Raw genomic sequence first — 14,781 nt, 5'->3', positions numbered from 1 at the left:
TTGATTGTCAAGGTGAGGCCCCAGGACATGAATGAGCTCCTCCATCTAAGGATGTAATGTTATATCCTCAACAGTTATAAGTAAACTCTCCAAGGCTATCTCTGTTAAGGAGCGCCTTCATTGAAATACCCACGGAATCTTATTCGAAATTACATACATGATTTATAATGAAGCAAATGAAGTACAATAATCTTCCCAGTATGTCGAGAGTTTAGTTTCAGCGAACGCGCAATAATCTGAGTGAGTTTCCAGGACGCGCCCTGAGCATATATGGCTCATATGTTAAGGCTTCTTCTTTCGATACGATTATCAAGGTCATCTGGTTGTCTTTAGCAAAAATAAAATCTGGGAGTTGCATTAGAAATAAATGAGGAAGATGAGGCTACAAAGTATTTTTGACAGGGTGCACGCTCGGGGGGTAGGTCACCTCTCATTAGTTTTGTGGTGTTACGTATTTCCACATGAGTAAGATATATGGCTTTTCTTAAAAATCAAAGAGATGCTCAAGGTCAGGAAAACATCCATATTTAAGAAAACGCTCAACTTCAAGAAAATGTCTCTGAGAGTGAGATGCCCTTTATCAGATACCACTTCGTGAGATGTCTCACTGAGAGATGTTTCAACAAGAGATAGTTTTTGCATCCCTTGAGCGTTGTTGAAGATAAAAGACTTCTAAGAATATTGATCTTTAATTTAGTTTTGTTACATGAAGATTCTGTAGAAGACCCTTGTCGAGGTAGATGCTCCTCTTATAGAGAACGCGCCGTCCAAGGATGATTCCCCTTATCGAGGTAGATGCTCCTCTGACAGAGGACGCGCCATCTAAGGATGAATACCCTTGTCGCGTTGGATGCGTCTCTGAAAGTGGACGCGCCCTCCAAGGATGATTATCCTTGTCGAGGTGGATGCATCTCTGACAGAGGACGCGCCCTCCAGGGATGAATACCCATGTCGAGTTGGATGCGTCTCTGACAGGGGACGCGCCCTCCAAGGATGATTTCCCTTGTCGAGGTGGATGCGTCTCTGACAGAGGATGCGCCCTCCAAGGATGAATACCATTGTCAAGTTGGATGCATCTCTGACAGAGGACGCGCCCTCCAAGGATAAATACCCTTGTGAAGGTAGATGCTCATCTTACAGAGGACACCTCCTCTAAGGATAATTCCCCGTGTCGAGGTAGATGTTCCTCTTACAGAGGAGGCGCCCTCCAAGGATGATTCCCCTTGTCGAGGTGGATGCTCATCTGTAAGGAAGCTCCCTCTAAGGATGATTCCCCTTGTCGAGGTAGATTCTCCTCTTACAGAGGACGCGCCCTCCAAGGATGAAAACCCTTACTAAGGTAGATGCGCTTCTTACAGATGACGCGCCCTCCAAGGATGAATACCTTGTCGAGGTAGACACGCTTCTTATAGAGAAAGCTCCTTCCAAGGATGAATACCTTTGTTGAGGAAGACGCGCCTCATACGAACGACGCGCCCTACAATAAAGTTACCTTTGTCGAGGAAGACGCTCCTCGTAAAGAAGACGCGTCTTCTAAGAATGTTAATTTTGTTGAGGAAGATGCCGCCTCTGTAAAGGGCGTACCCTCTAATATTTGGTGATTATAGAAGACCTTAGAAGGATCGACTTTGATTTGAATAAAAGAATCACACTTTTTGTGGAAAAGACGAGATCAGCGGTTTGGAGCTATGATTTGGCAAGAAGCAAGAAATCAAATATGGAATGATATTGTGTCATCGGTGAAAGGATCTCTCTCATCAACAAGACACGTCCTCCTTGCATCAAAGGTTGTTTATTAGTTGAAGATGCGAGAGCTAGTCTTTTATTCTAATCACGCCTTTCCTTCGAGCACGCCCTCCTATGATGACCCTTTCAGTTTAAGGCGCGCCCATATGAGACAAATATTGGGATGAAAAAGTTAGAGAAAACCCTCAAACCTTTGTTAATAAATTATTCTTTTCCAAGGTATGTGAGGTGCAAACTTTTGTACAATATCTCTTGTTTCTTACACTGAGTTAACTCATGTAAGCTTAGAGATGTGGTGCACAAGTGGTAAGCTTCTCTCGAAAAAATAAACTTTAAAATTATCAAAAAGAAAGAAATATGGATGATAATTGTGAACGCGCCAAAGAGTGAGAGCGCGCTGTCATGGTCAATAAGGAGGATAAGATTCCGAAGACGCGGCCTTTATTGAGAACGCGCCCTCATTGAGGAAGATGCGGAAGACGCACACTCATACAATTGGAGGATGACACAAATTTTTACTTGGATTTAGATATTATAATTCCAATTTTGTTTCCAACTTTATATGAAATTCGGGGGGTAGTTGTTATAGCCAAAATTTGGTACTGGATCATCTCGGGTCAAGTACGGGTCAATTGGAATGGAATTGGGGCAAGAAGATGAATAATTAGGTTTTGGTCTTCATTGTATGAAGCGAAGACGTGTCCGGTATATGTAGGATGCGTCCATAATTGGGTAGGCTATACCTTGGGTTGTCATGGTAAGGGATGGGGAAGAAGATATTGAAAGGAGGAGGACGCGCCCAAGGCGCATGACGCACCCTGATAAGTAAAAATAACGGGATGAGTTGTACAAGTAATAAGGTTTCCATGCAAGGAGAATATGTGTATTTTACAAGGGGAGGATGCGTCCTGCCTCCTGGAGATGTACACTTTGGAATGGTTGAGCTTGTTCTCATTCAGGACAAAGCAAATAGAAACACTTGGAAGATATAGCAATATGTGGAGTTCTTAAGGCCAGGACGCGCCCAATCGTTCAGGACGCGTCCTATTTGTGAAGAATGCATGATCAAGAGTAAGTTTAAAGCAAGGCAAGAGTGGAAAGAGCAATGAAAGATTATTTTCACTGACGTATTTGTTGCAGGTACTCTTTGAAGAATTCCCTCCTTGAGACGGTCAAGTAGGGGGATGTTCGTGAAAAGCTTGAATGCCTCCAGGGGTATGCCCGATTATTGAAGGCCTCCTCTTGTATTCAACGGGTATCCTCGTTGGGGATGCGGGGTTAACTTTGGTGTGTGCTTTGGGAACTCTGTTCTTGTATTCAACGGGTGTCCTCGTTAGAGAACTTTGGAGTCATCCTGCACTTTGCACCCAAGAGTTTGGGATCACCTGTCCTGCTATCTGGTGGGTTATCCTCATTCGGGGGACAGAGACGCGTCTAGCATTTGGGGTGAACCGTGGCTATACCTACGTTCGTAATTCAAGGGAGATAGCTGTAGTGGGATGTTATCATTGCGTAGGGAGATGCATTATTCGTGAAGTCCTGCGATTATAAATGAGCTTTGGGCTTTCGCGGTTGGGCCTCATAGCTGGACATTCCTAAAGCTAGCGGAAGATGGATTCTGGACTGGGCCTGAGAATAAGAAGTCTAAGCCCATTTGATTTCTTGTTCCCCAAGAACTACGTGGGCTTGATTCCCTATAAATAGGGATACGTAGGCAAATTGTAAGGGTCGAAAGCGAGAGCCATAAGGAGCCACCACCAACCCTAAGTAATCTCAGCCCCCAATTTATCACAACCACCTTACTCCGCTCACTTTTCAGGCGAAGAACCACCATCGTAGATCTTGATTCCGGCGACGAACCTCAAACTTTGTTGATACCAAATTCCTCCGTCAACAGAACTCTTGACCTACGTTTAGAAAATCCAAGATTTCAACCACTATCACTACATTTATGGGCTACAGAGTACTATATTTTATAATAATATAAATTTATTTATTTTCAATTAATTTTAATATATCTGTATTAAACCCATACCAAAAATCCGAGAAAACTCGAAGAATCAGATCAAACTTTTTATTTTTAATATTTGAATCCAAACTAGAACCAAATTGAAATATAACAGATCGAATTTAAATTTTACGAGACTCGAACTAATTAGGGTTGTCAAAAAAATTTGAAAAATCCGATATTAATCTGAAAAATCTGCATTCATATCCGAAATAAAGCGGATATTATCTGTATCCGTAACAAAACATATATTATCTGTATTCATACTCGACGATTATGGATACATATACGGATATAAGCATATTCGTATCCGATAATATTCGAATTCGAATAAATATATTTTGTATTTAAATATTTAAATAACTTAAAAATATATTATATTATATTTATAGTGTGTTTATGTGTGTATATATATATATATATATTAAATATTATGTCTATACAAATTTTATAGACATATAGAAAATAATCAATTGAGTTCAAAAATTTAAAGATAACGATTATATTGAAAAGAAAAACAAAATTGTTTTTTTGAAAAATTAAAATATGATTAAATCAATTTATCTCTTATTTTAATTTTTAAAAATGAATTTTTAATTTTTACTATATTTTTAATTTTTTTTCAATTTTTCAATTTTTTAATTTTTAATATAAAATAAAAAATCTGATTGAAAATCGGATTCGGATCTGAGTAGTATCCGTATCCGGATAGTATCCGTCGGATTCAGATATTATTCTTTAAATATTTCTGGATTCAGATACGAATATTAATTTTCGGATTCGGATTCGGATTCGAATATCGATATAAACAAATCCATATCCGAATAATTCGTTTGACAGCCCTACGACCAATCTTACCTAATACCATCCTAAGCGTAATGTTACATTTACCCTTTGTAGGATTAGTTGAGTGAGCGAAAACGGGTTAAACGCTAAATTGTATTAAAAATTTCCAATTGTCTGTAAACACAAATATAATAAGAGAATGTATAACATGAACATGACACAGATAGATTCCGTGGATTAAGAATCAAGTAAAAACGGAATTAAGTCATGGCATACATCATTACAAGTCCCTATAGGGGATATTTGATCATTGTTGTCGTCAAGTTTCCCACTTGGATTCACTAATCAAACTCATTTGAATAATAATAAAACCCCAACTTCACTGTCTCGATTTGCCCCTTCCATGTTGTCAATGCATAACAAATCAGATTTTTATTATAAACCCCGCTTTCGATGCTCCTTCCATCCCCTGTAAATTGTGATGGATCTACAAACCCAAAGGCTCCTGGTTTTTTATTGGTCATTAGCTCCCTCTTTGACCCTTAATTTATGGTTATTTGTGTTTTACGCTATCAAATTATTTGGTCACCACCAATCCCCCATCATCTTATTATTCAATCTGTATTTTATTATTCTATAAATATTGTATGCATACCTCTCGACCACGAGGGATAGTAGTCATCACTTAATAGTTGCTCATGGAGTTATGATTTTTCTATTCAAGATCATTTTGACTTTACATATGGATATAAATTTTGTTATTACAAAAATAGTGGTTCCACATGCTATTTTTTGAATTAAAAAGATTTATACTAATATTAAGAGGGCGTTTGGTTCGTGTCGGAAAACGGAATAAAATTGTGAAAAGGAAAAGAATACAAGTGGGTTCGATACCCGCTCTCTCCGATAATTTATGAGAATAGATACTCATTTATAATATTACAAGTATATTTGTCAAAAAAAAAGAGGAAATAAAATAACTGTTTTTTAATTCCCTTTATTAAATACGTATAAGTCTTATTTTTCGGAAAGGGAGCAAAAAATATTACCAAACAGAATTTATGGGTGGTTAATGCTATTGCCTTTTTATTCGCGTAAACTAATAAAAATAATTGAAAATTTGGGGATCAAATTAAATACCTTTACCAACCCTTTACATAACTAAAGTGTTAGTTTGGAATTCCCGATTTAATTTTGGCTAATTTCCGAAATTTGTTAGAACATATTTTATTTGTAAGGTATTTAAGTTTAATTAGTAAAAAAAATTATGGGAGAGTGCTAAGTGCTATTTTAAACTATTTTAGCATTTTTAAATCCTAAAATTTATCCTGGCATTATTCATTCAAAAATAAAAAAGGCATATAAAATAAAAATAAGAAGTACAAACTTGCATACTTGACTACTTGCCCATGTACTCTTTGCGGCCCTGGATAGTTATATTATAAAATTATAAATAAAATAAAGTTTGTTCCTTGGGATAAAAAAATAATATGAAATGACGTTGGTCCTCCTCACTTGTTTCAATGTTAACTTGTGGGCGAAATTATTTTTAATAAAAAGTATTACAAAATTATAAGTTGAGAGTTTGAGAGTCTAACTTTCTCCTGCGGCTGTGCATCATATGCTAAACGAATTTTTGGTTATAGTGTCCGTGGGCGGAAAATAAGAAAATTATGTGTTAAATTTTGATTGGTCATAGTATTCTAAAATTTTTTGATTTTTTTTTAAAAATTCTATTAATCCCCGATTAATTTTAAAAAAATAATTTAGTCAATCTATTTTTTTAAAATTCGATTAATATTTATAAATTATTTTTGAATTATATATTTCATAATAAAAAAGGTAAATATATTAAATATTATTAAAATAATTAATTCTTATTCGATTTTTGTTCCGATTAATTCTTAATCGGTACCCAAACCGATTAGTACGGATAACCGATTTTTACAATCATAATTGGTCATCAATTATATGATAGTATTTATTATATTCATATCAATTTTATCATTAAAAACGGTTCAATTTTTATGAAATAAACGATAATTATGTGTCAACGAGTATATACTAAAGAGCCAAATTTTAAATCATTGAGTATCCGGGATAAGCGTAAATCAAGAATTTGAATACGGAGCAGTAGATCTGCGATTGCTATTAATCAATTGAATGAATCTATCTAAAAATCCCAATTTCATTTAAATATCGTCATGAAATAAAATAAACATCGTAATAACAGAAATAAACAGGAAAGAAGCAAGATGAATGTACATACATAATTAGGTGAAAAATGAAAACATACTGGTCAATAGTCAACTAGTCACCCATTGACTAGAATATACTTCTCTTATTCTGTTATATATACAGTTTACCGGTAGGTTCTTTGCTGGCTTTTATATTAAACTAATAATTTTAAAACTAAGGCTCAGTCTAAAAGTATAAATATAATTACTATTTAGCATGTATAATTGTGAAACAATTAAATAAAAACAAATCACTTCATTATTTATTAAATTGAAAGATTCCCAATGGAAAAATATTAGTTATCCCCGAATCGGTTTTTAAAATCGTTATCAAATATTTACGTACCGTGTAATATTTATAATTGATAATTTTTCAATAATAAAATTTGATATAACTTGCATAAATATGCGTACATGAACCAAAGTACATTAGATAAATATCATGTTATATCATTCGGAAAATATTTTTGGCCCGTTTATCTTGCATATATTTATAGTCGTCCCAAATTTTGAATTCGATTTAGGACGTTCTGAGTTGGATTTCGCACTTGAGATTAGAGGTGTATATGGTTAGAGTTGACGATATTCGAATGTGAAAGTCGTACCAAAACTTTCATAACAATTTTATGAAATCTCTAATCTCAACCGCATGAGTGATTGCGATTAACCGTAATTTTTTTAATCTCGAATTTACGATTGATGCCGTGAATTTGCGTTTCAGCCATCTATTAAATATGCATAAAAAATTATATCAAATAAACTCAAACTCGAAACAAAATAAAAAGTTAATAATAAAAAAAATTAATTTGAGGATATTGCGATTATCCGTTAAATTTGATTCGAGTGGGAACGGAGCTAGCAGCTATACACCCCTACTTGAGATTTCTAAGAAAATATAATAATTTGTAAGAATATAAACTTAAATATTTAAAAAGATTCCTGATATTTAAAAAATAGATCCTGTAATAAAATATTGATATACCTGTACAAAAAGTCAAAACCTACTCTGGAGCCCACATGCAAGAGGTCGGCCTCCGCGATCTACAGAATCGAAACCCCCAAGGCAAGTGACGCAAGCAGTGACCGAATCATAATGCATATACAAACAGTCCAGTGGACGACAAAATGTACACGTGCTCGCCACTCATTTGACCCTTCACGAGGCTGCGGTCAACCGGACCACAATTCATTAACTATCCTGATTTAGTCAGAAACACTAGAGTCCCAAAACGTTTTCGAAAATGGTTCCCAAATACTAATATATAATATCTGTATTTGATAAATTTTTTGATAAAAAAAATATAAATCAGGTTTTATAAATAATATGCTAACAAATTAAAATGTGACAAATCTCATATTCATTATTCAATAAATACTGTGAAAACGGATTTAAAATACGTAGCACAGTATTTTAACCCCTGCCACGAGCCTTTGAGCCCAAGTAAAGCCACATATGATTGGCCCACTCTAAATTAACCACGTGATTACGAGTCTATTAACCTTCCATATTCTTTCTTATATATAGGCCTTACATTCCTATTGTATCCATTATTTCCAGTAGTCACTCTTCAAGCAAGCTAGAAAGTTCTCCAACAAGCAAGAAGAAAAATATTTTATTGCAATTTTTTATTTACAAGAGGAAAAGGAAGATGAAGAACAGCGGCAGTGAGATTGATTTGCCACCTGGATTTAGGTTTCATCCGACAGACGAGGAGTTAGTGATGCATTATTTGTGTAAGAGATGCGCTTCTCAGCACATTTCTGTTCCTATTATTGCTGAGATTGATCTTTACAAGTTTGATCCCTGGCAGCTTCCTGGTACTTCTTCTATCCTTTCGTGTTTCGTATTTACGTGTATTTTCAGTGGCGGAACCCGGATTTTTGTAACATATACGGTGAATTATAAAAAAAAAAATTAAAGAGTTTTCGGATTTTTTTTTTAGTGATCCTGATTTCGTCACTGTTTATGTTATTCATAACTTTTTAGTAATTACTCTTTGTTGGATCTGATTAGTATGCAATTTGTTATATGTTTGGCATCATTTTGGTCTATTGATTAATTTGATGAAATGAAATACTAAATGTCAGGGGAGAGTGATTGAGCAATGTTGTTAGTATAACAGGGACACGTAATAGAAAAACCGTTATTTTATTATACTAAATATTTTGTGTTTTATGAATTCCAGAAATGGCTCTGTATGGTGAGAAAGAATGGTACTTCTTTTCTCCGAGGGACAGGAAATATCCAAACGGTTCAAGGCCAAACAGGGCTGCTGGAACAGGTTATTGGAAGGCTACCGGGGCCGATAAGCCTATCGGAAAGCCGAGCACCGTGGGAATCAAAAAGGCCTTGGTCTTTTATGCCGGAAAAGCTCCTAGAGGTGTCAAAACTAACTGGATTATGCACGAGTATCGGTTAGCTAATGTCGATAGATCTGCTGGCAAGAAAAATAATAATCTCAGGGTACGTTATTTACTCGATACGATCATTGTAGTCTACTGGACACCCTAATTTTGCGATGGAAAAAGATAATTGAAAAGAGAAAGAAATGAAATTACTTAATCCATTCTCCCCTGTTTTTACGCGATTTTTTGAAGATAATCTGATTTCTGTTGTTTTTATGTAATTACAGCTTGATGATTGGGTATTATGTCGAATTTACAACAAAAAAGGGACTCTTGAGAAGTATCAGCCTGAGAATCAAAGTTCTATTAGCTATAATGAAATGGATGATATGGTGGAAACCAAGCCTAATTTCGCAACATTTGATCAGAAACCAGTGAAACAATCAATGTCGCAACAAGAATCAATGTCCCAACAACAAACTCGATCGATAATGCCAATGCAGGCAATGAAGGCCTACTCGCCATTCGACACATCAGAGTCCGGGGCCAGGTTCCACACGGATTCGAGTTGCTCTGAGCACGTTTTGTCCCCTGAATTCACCTACGAGAAGGAACGGGAGGTACAGAGTGAACCGAAATGGAGTGAATTGGAGAACGCTCTCTCCAATTCACTCGATTTTCCATTCAACTACAACGATTATTTTCCGGACAATCCATTCACTCCGGAAGCTCAGTACAATGATCAACAATTCTCAACTCTACAAGACATGTTCATGTTCACACAAAAGCCCTTTTAGATTCAAGATTCAAATGGGCCTAATTGGAAGGAATGGAGTTGAGGAGATGTTAGAGCACTAGAGCATGTTGAAGAGTGTCTTTGTGTAGCATTAGTACAATGATCAACAACATTAGTTAGTAGTTTTGTAGCACAAGATTCTTAACATGTTACTAGGTGAGTATCATGTTTTAATTAATTGTTTTGGAGCTGTTTTTCTGTAAGTAAGATTGGAATAAAGTGGGATTATTTTATTTTTTTTATTAAAAAAAATATAACTACTGGTCATTAGTCAACATTAAACTAGTCAATTAAAACATGTTATTATAGATTATCTGTTAGCATGATCAACAAAAAGAGTATATTGGTTGGTCAATTAATGTGACCTGTCACGGATTGTGATTGATTTAACTGCATTTACAAGCATGCATGCACTTCACAAGCAACTTGAACAATTGGAAACAACTAAGAAATATCGCTTATTATTCTCCCATGATTTTGTTGCTATCTATGTAGTACAAGTTATGACAAGTTGACAACTAGGAATGTACAATTTCAAATCATAATAAATGACTTTAACACACATTTTGTCCCTTATGACTCGAATCATCCTCAATTTTGGATATTCAATGAGGAGATGATGTTCGTTGAACTAAATCTTATTCGTAAAAGTTCCATATTTTTGGTGTGAACTTGTGAGCGCATATTAAAAAGAATTTGACAAACAAAAATACAGTTTTCATTAACTTAAATGTAATATAACTTGGATAAACTCACAACTGCTGTTATTAACTAGTTTAGAAAATAAATAACATCTTAAAAAAAATTTAACCTCATCTTTTAATACACATAACTTAAAAATTCATTTAGTTAAAAACAAAATCAAAGATATCTTAATCGATCCAAAGTGCATCAACATTTGTGAAAATAATATTACAATTAACCATATCACATCAAAATCATTGTTAATCTTGTGTTTGAAATACCAATTACATAAATTGAGATTGAACCTGCACCCCCAACTATCTTAATGTCAAATACTAGACATGTCAAAAACACCCCAGCTATCTATATGCCGAATACCAACTATAGATCTGCCGAAAGTGTAAACCTGTGAAGGATGAACAATTTTTAGTTGTGAAAAGTGAACTCTTGCAATAATCACCACCGCCGCAAATTCGATCTAGGCTTTTCAGGTCATCAAAAACATTAATAAACTCGTTATCAACAAATTCAACATCACATAAACCCAACCATAACAAAACAAAATTATAACAAAATATCTAAATGGAGAGACAAAACATACACTTCAATAACAGAGATACACAAACACCCAACAAAATAAATTTTATTAAAAGAAAATTAATAAGAACAAAAGAAAACAAAGGAGTTGGGCTCTCCACCGGAGAAAACCCCTAAAAACCGCTCCATTAGTTAAATCATATTAATAAGTCATATGACATATATTTTGATTAAAAAAAATCTAACTTAGTTAAAATAAGCTAACTCATCGAAAAACTAGACGTGTTTGTACGAGAATAGTACGAGAACAAGCGATTTTTTTGTTCAGTCCATGATTCATCGAAAATGTTCAGTGATTTCTCACCGAACATTGATGATCATATCAGAAGAGGGAAGTCTAAAACCAAGGACAATATTGAAGCGAAAAAATAAATATAGAAATTAAGATGGTACAATGGCCAAGTTCTTGAGCAGAGGGCACAGAGATTATTGATAAATATGTACAAAGAGTTTGATCATTTGGTTTCAAAAGATAAAGAGCTCTGTTATCTCTGTTGTTTTCACTCTTTGTCTAGAAGGGAGGCATCTTGAGTGCATTTGTCATTATATGCTGTAAGCATCACCCTTTGGTGGACGGTCACAGTTGGAGGGTTGCCATCCAATCACTTGTTTCTCATTATCGTATATCACCAACTTTTCTTGCATTGATATATCTGCAGAAGCAGCCACACAGTTTTAGACTCAACACCCTGTACAGCTCAGTTGTTTTTCAGATTCTATAATGTTGATAGTCATGTGATGTTCACCTTTAGAATATGATATAAGATCCAGTTGGGACATTCCCGGGGGAGTTTTAGAACATAATATAAGATTCGGTTGAGACCTTACTCTAACGAGGTTTTAGGTTTACAAGCTACATATGACAAAACTCATGCATTCTTATCTTTACCTCCAATGATGTTGTAATTCTGTAGTCCCATCTCAGTTCCATTCAGAATTCCCAAGCAGACGCTTCCTTTAGACTGCGGATAGCATCAGATAATCAGAATGTAACTATAACAGAGTTGTTCGTAGAGATTTAGCAATAATATAGATCAATTTTTTACCGAAATTATGAGATATGATTCTTGCTGGATTTCGAATTGGCTTTTAGTTTTCCAGCCACTGCCAAAACTCAAAGCTAGAGGCTTGAAGTATTTTTTGACGTCACGGATGCTTTTAAATGGTTTTTTGCCTTTCCAGCAGAACGGGAGAGTCTCGTCCTCAGTGGCTTCTATCAAAGGCTTGCCTTGCAAATCCTTCTTTATCTGTTGCAGATTCAACCATCAATGCCTTGTTGGAATTGTAAATGTATTTTAGAAAGTAACACAATTTCTCGGAGAATTGAACTTGACAGAAGAAGCAGTTTTGAACTTACAAAAGAGAGTAAAGCTTGATAAGTCGGTGTATTGAAGTAGGTATACGAACTCCCACTGTCGAACACTATCAGAAGATTTTTCAGACCGCTACTTCTTCCATTAAGAATGAGTTCTGCAAAGCCAGGTGTATAGTGCTTCCTGAAATACAATTAGTACATTAAATGTATGCAAAGAATGGAGGAAATCTGAATAAAGATTGGAACTAAAAGCTGAGAAAAGATGCTGTATTACAAGTAGTCACGCGACATTGGTGTCCAGACTACTTTTGAAGAATCATAGACATCATCTCCGAAGAACAGATAGCCTCCTCCTCGCCTACTAAAACAGTGACCAACAACGTTTCGTACCAGACCTTGACCACTAAGTTGTGCTACAATGCTGGATGATCCTCTGCCAAGACCAAGCACTCCATCTAAAGGATGGTATGCTATACCAGGAAGTTGATCATATCCACACCTTCAGATAAATACTATTAGCATACATCAATTTGTAATATTATTAACTTTGATATCTAAATGTCATGTTCCTTAAAAAGCTTGCAAAACAATCTAGATAGTAGCAAGTTCTTTTGCTTTACCCAATAGTGAGACGAGGACGAGCTCTCATTCCACTAGTAAGATTGACCGGAAAAAGATCATTTACAAGAACACCTATGGATGAGCCACCATCTGCATACTCAACCTCATAGTCACATTGATCAGGGTCATCACATTTGTAGTTATCAGGGTGCAGAGATGCACATATAGGATCCTTGCATACCACCAAATCGTTTGTGGGTTGATATAGTGGATGAGGTGCCTATAAATTTTCAACTTAATGAGTCATTCTGAGATATGCAAACTACTCTGTAATTACTAAGAAAACAACATTAATATGTTTATAAAACATCCGATTTGTGATATAGTTATAATTCATAAACTGCAGGTTTTAGTTCTCAGTTCTTACCCTGCCACTCTTTCTAAAAATTTTAGTATTAGCCATAACACGAGTGATTGTTACTGCCACATATCTGCATCCTATAATTTACAGAAAGTATGATGATGATTACCGGAGTACACTGCATGCAGGGCGCATCGCATTGAAGCCAGGTAAGGTCGCTGCCCGTGTCAGGATCAAGATAATAGGGTTTTGGAGGTTGTCCAATGTTGAACTGGACATGATAATATCTGTACATGCAAATATCTTTGTTTTGTCAACTGGTATACATTCCCATAATTCAATTAAAACTTTTTGTCTATTCCAAATTCATCAAATAACATATCTGAACAAGTAGTATCATAAATATTATGTACTAGAACTAAATAAAATTACCCAGATGGATAAACATTGCCATGAAGAGGCAACACAACAGATGAGCCAACAGAGCTGACCACTGATGAAGAAGCACCAGATGAAAACCACTTCCACCAACTTTTTTGTTGATCATCAGATGAAACACCCACAATCATTAACACCAAGATTATCAACATCACTTGTTTACAACTCTTCACATTCAAGCTCCTCATCCTGTGCTTGAAGACAAAAGGTGATGCAAGAAATATTTAGTCTTATATTGCAGGGTGTTATAGAAGTTGGCAAATTTATTTTCTCAAAGCAAAGTATGCAGCTTTTTCTTGAAAAGTGTAGTTGTATATAATATTTTCATATAGATTGATTCCTAGTGTTGGGACATGGTAATCACAACTTTCTTTCTTTCATTAAGGAATAAAAATTATAGTGTTGAATGTTGATCTTTACTTGTGAATCAGGGATTAAAAGAGGTATTGCTTTCAGTTAGTTACTTCTTCATAGGCACTTTTCTTTGTCAAGGGATTTTGTATTGTGCAAAACTCCAGTTATCACTAAGCTTTTTATTCTTTGCTTAAATAAGTGTATTTTGACTGCTTCTCTCTGCTCAGTTTGCACAGACTGCTAGCCAATAATGTGTATAAAATATTTACCAACAGACAAGAATATAATTTATATAAAATGTAATTTTGTACAGTTGCACACAAGTTGACTTCCCAACATTTGAAAACTTCCACATAGGTTTCAGAAGATATTTACACTAACAAAGCATTTAAAATATGCATATTTAAAAAAGTACTATATAACACATTTCTGCTGATTGATACTCATGAGCTTCATGAGTCCTACAGGCAAGCTGAACAATAGGTAAGGTGATACAGGGGAATAAAGAAAAAGATTGAAGCAATATAAACAACTGGAGAAGAGATAAGATTG

General features: G+C 35.2%; 2 protein-coding genes across 2 annotated transcripts; one reads left to right on the top strand and one right to left on the bottom strand.

The window, feature by feature from the left end:
- The first annotated feature begins 8,315 nt into the window (after positions 1-8,315).
- On the top strand, positions 8,316-10,152 carry LOC141711677 (NAC domain-containing protein 2). The gene is made up of 3 exons (XM_074514286.1): positions 8,316-8,595; positions 8,964-9,241; positions 9,411-10,152. The coding sequence occupies exons 1-3, from the start codon at positions 8,427-8,429 to the stop codon at positions 9,918-9,920; spliced, it is 957 nt and encodes a 318-aa protein (XP_074370387.1). The 5' UTR covers positions 8,316-8,426; the 3' UTR covers positions 9,921-10,152.
- Positions 10,153-11,555: 1,403 nt separating this feature from the next.
- LOC141711676 (aspartic proteinase Asp1) lies at positions 11,556-14,200 on the bottom strand. The gene is made up of 8 exons (XM_074514285.1): positions 13,870-14,200; positions 13,607-13,724; positions 13,136-13,356; positions 12,790-13,014; positions 12,558-12,696; positions 12,247-12,447; positions 12,090-12,162; positions 11,556-11,853 (listed from the first exon to the last, which is right to left on the bottom strand). The coding sequence occupies exons 1-8, from the start codon at positions 14,061-14,063 to the stop codon at positions 11,744-11,746; spliced, it is 1,281 nt and encodes a 426-aa protein (XP_074370386.1). The 5' UTR covers positions 14,064-14,200; the 3' UTR covers positions 11,556-11,743.
- Positions 14,201-14,781: the final 581 nt, after the last annotated feature.

This window comes from Apium graveolens, chromosome 3 (genome assembly GCF_009905375.1).
Source record: "Apium graveolens cultivar Ventura chromosome 3, ASM990537v1, whole genome shotgun sequence".
Taxonomy (NCBI): Eukaryota; Viridiplantae; Streptophyta; class Magnoliopsida; order Apiales; family Apiaceae; genus Apium; species Apium graveolens.
The sequence above is the reverse complement of the archived record's forward strand: the minus strand, read 5'-3'. Positions and strand labels throughout refer to the sequence as shown.

Bases quoted from the DNA above. Each gene is read 5' to 3' on its own strand.
- LOC141711677 (XM_074514286.1), top strand. From the start codon at position 8,427: ATGAAGAACAGCGGCAGTGAGATTGATTTGCCACCTGGATTTAGGTTT. The intron at 8,596-8,963 runs GTACTTCTTCTA...TATGAATTCCAG, and splicing joins TGATCCCTGGCAGCTTCCTG to AAATGGCTCTGTATGGTGAG. The intron at 9,242-9,410 runs GTACGTTATTTA...ATGTAATTACAG, and splicing joins AGAAAAATAATAATCTCAGG to CTTGATGATTGGGTATTATG.
- LOC141711676 (XM_074514285.1), bottom strand. From the start codon at position 14,063: ATGAGGAGCTTGAATGTGAAGAGTTGTAAACAAGTGATGTTGATAATC. The intron at 12,697-12,789 runs GTAATACAGCAT...ATTGTATTTCAG, and splicing joins CCAATGTCGCGTGACTACTT to GAAGCACTATACACCTGGCT. The intron at 11,854-12,089 runs GTAAAGATAAGA...CTGCTTCTGCAG, and splicing joins GAATTACAACATCATTGGAG to ATATATCAATGCAAGAAAAG.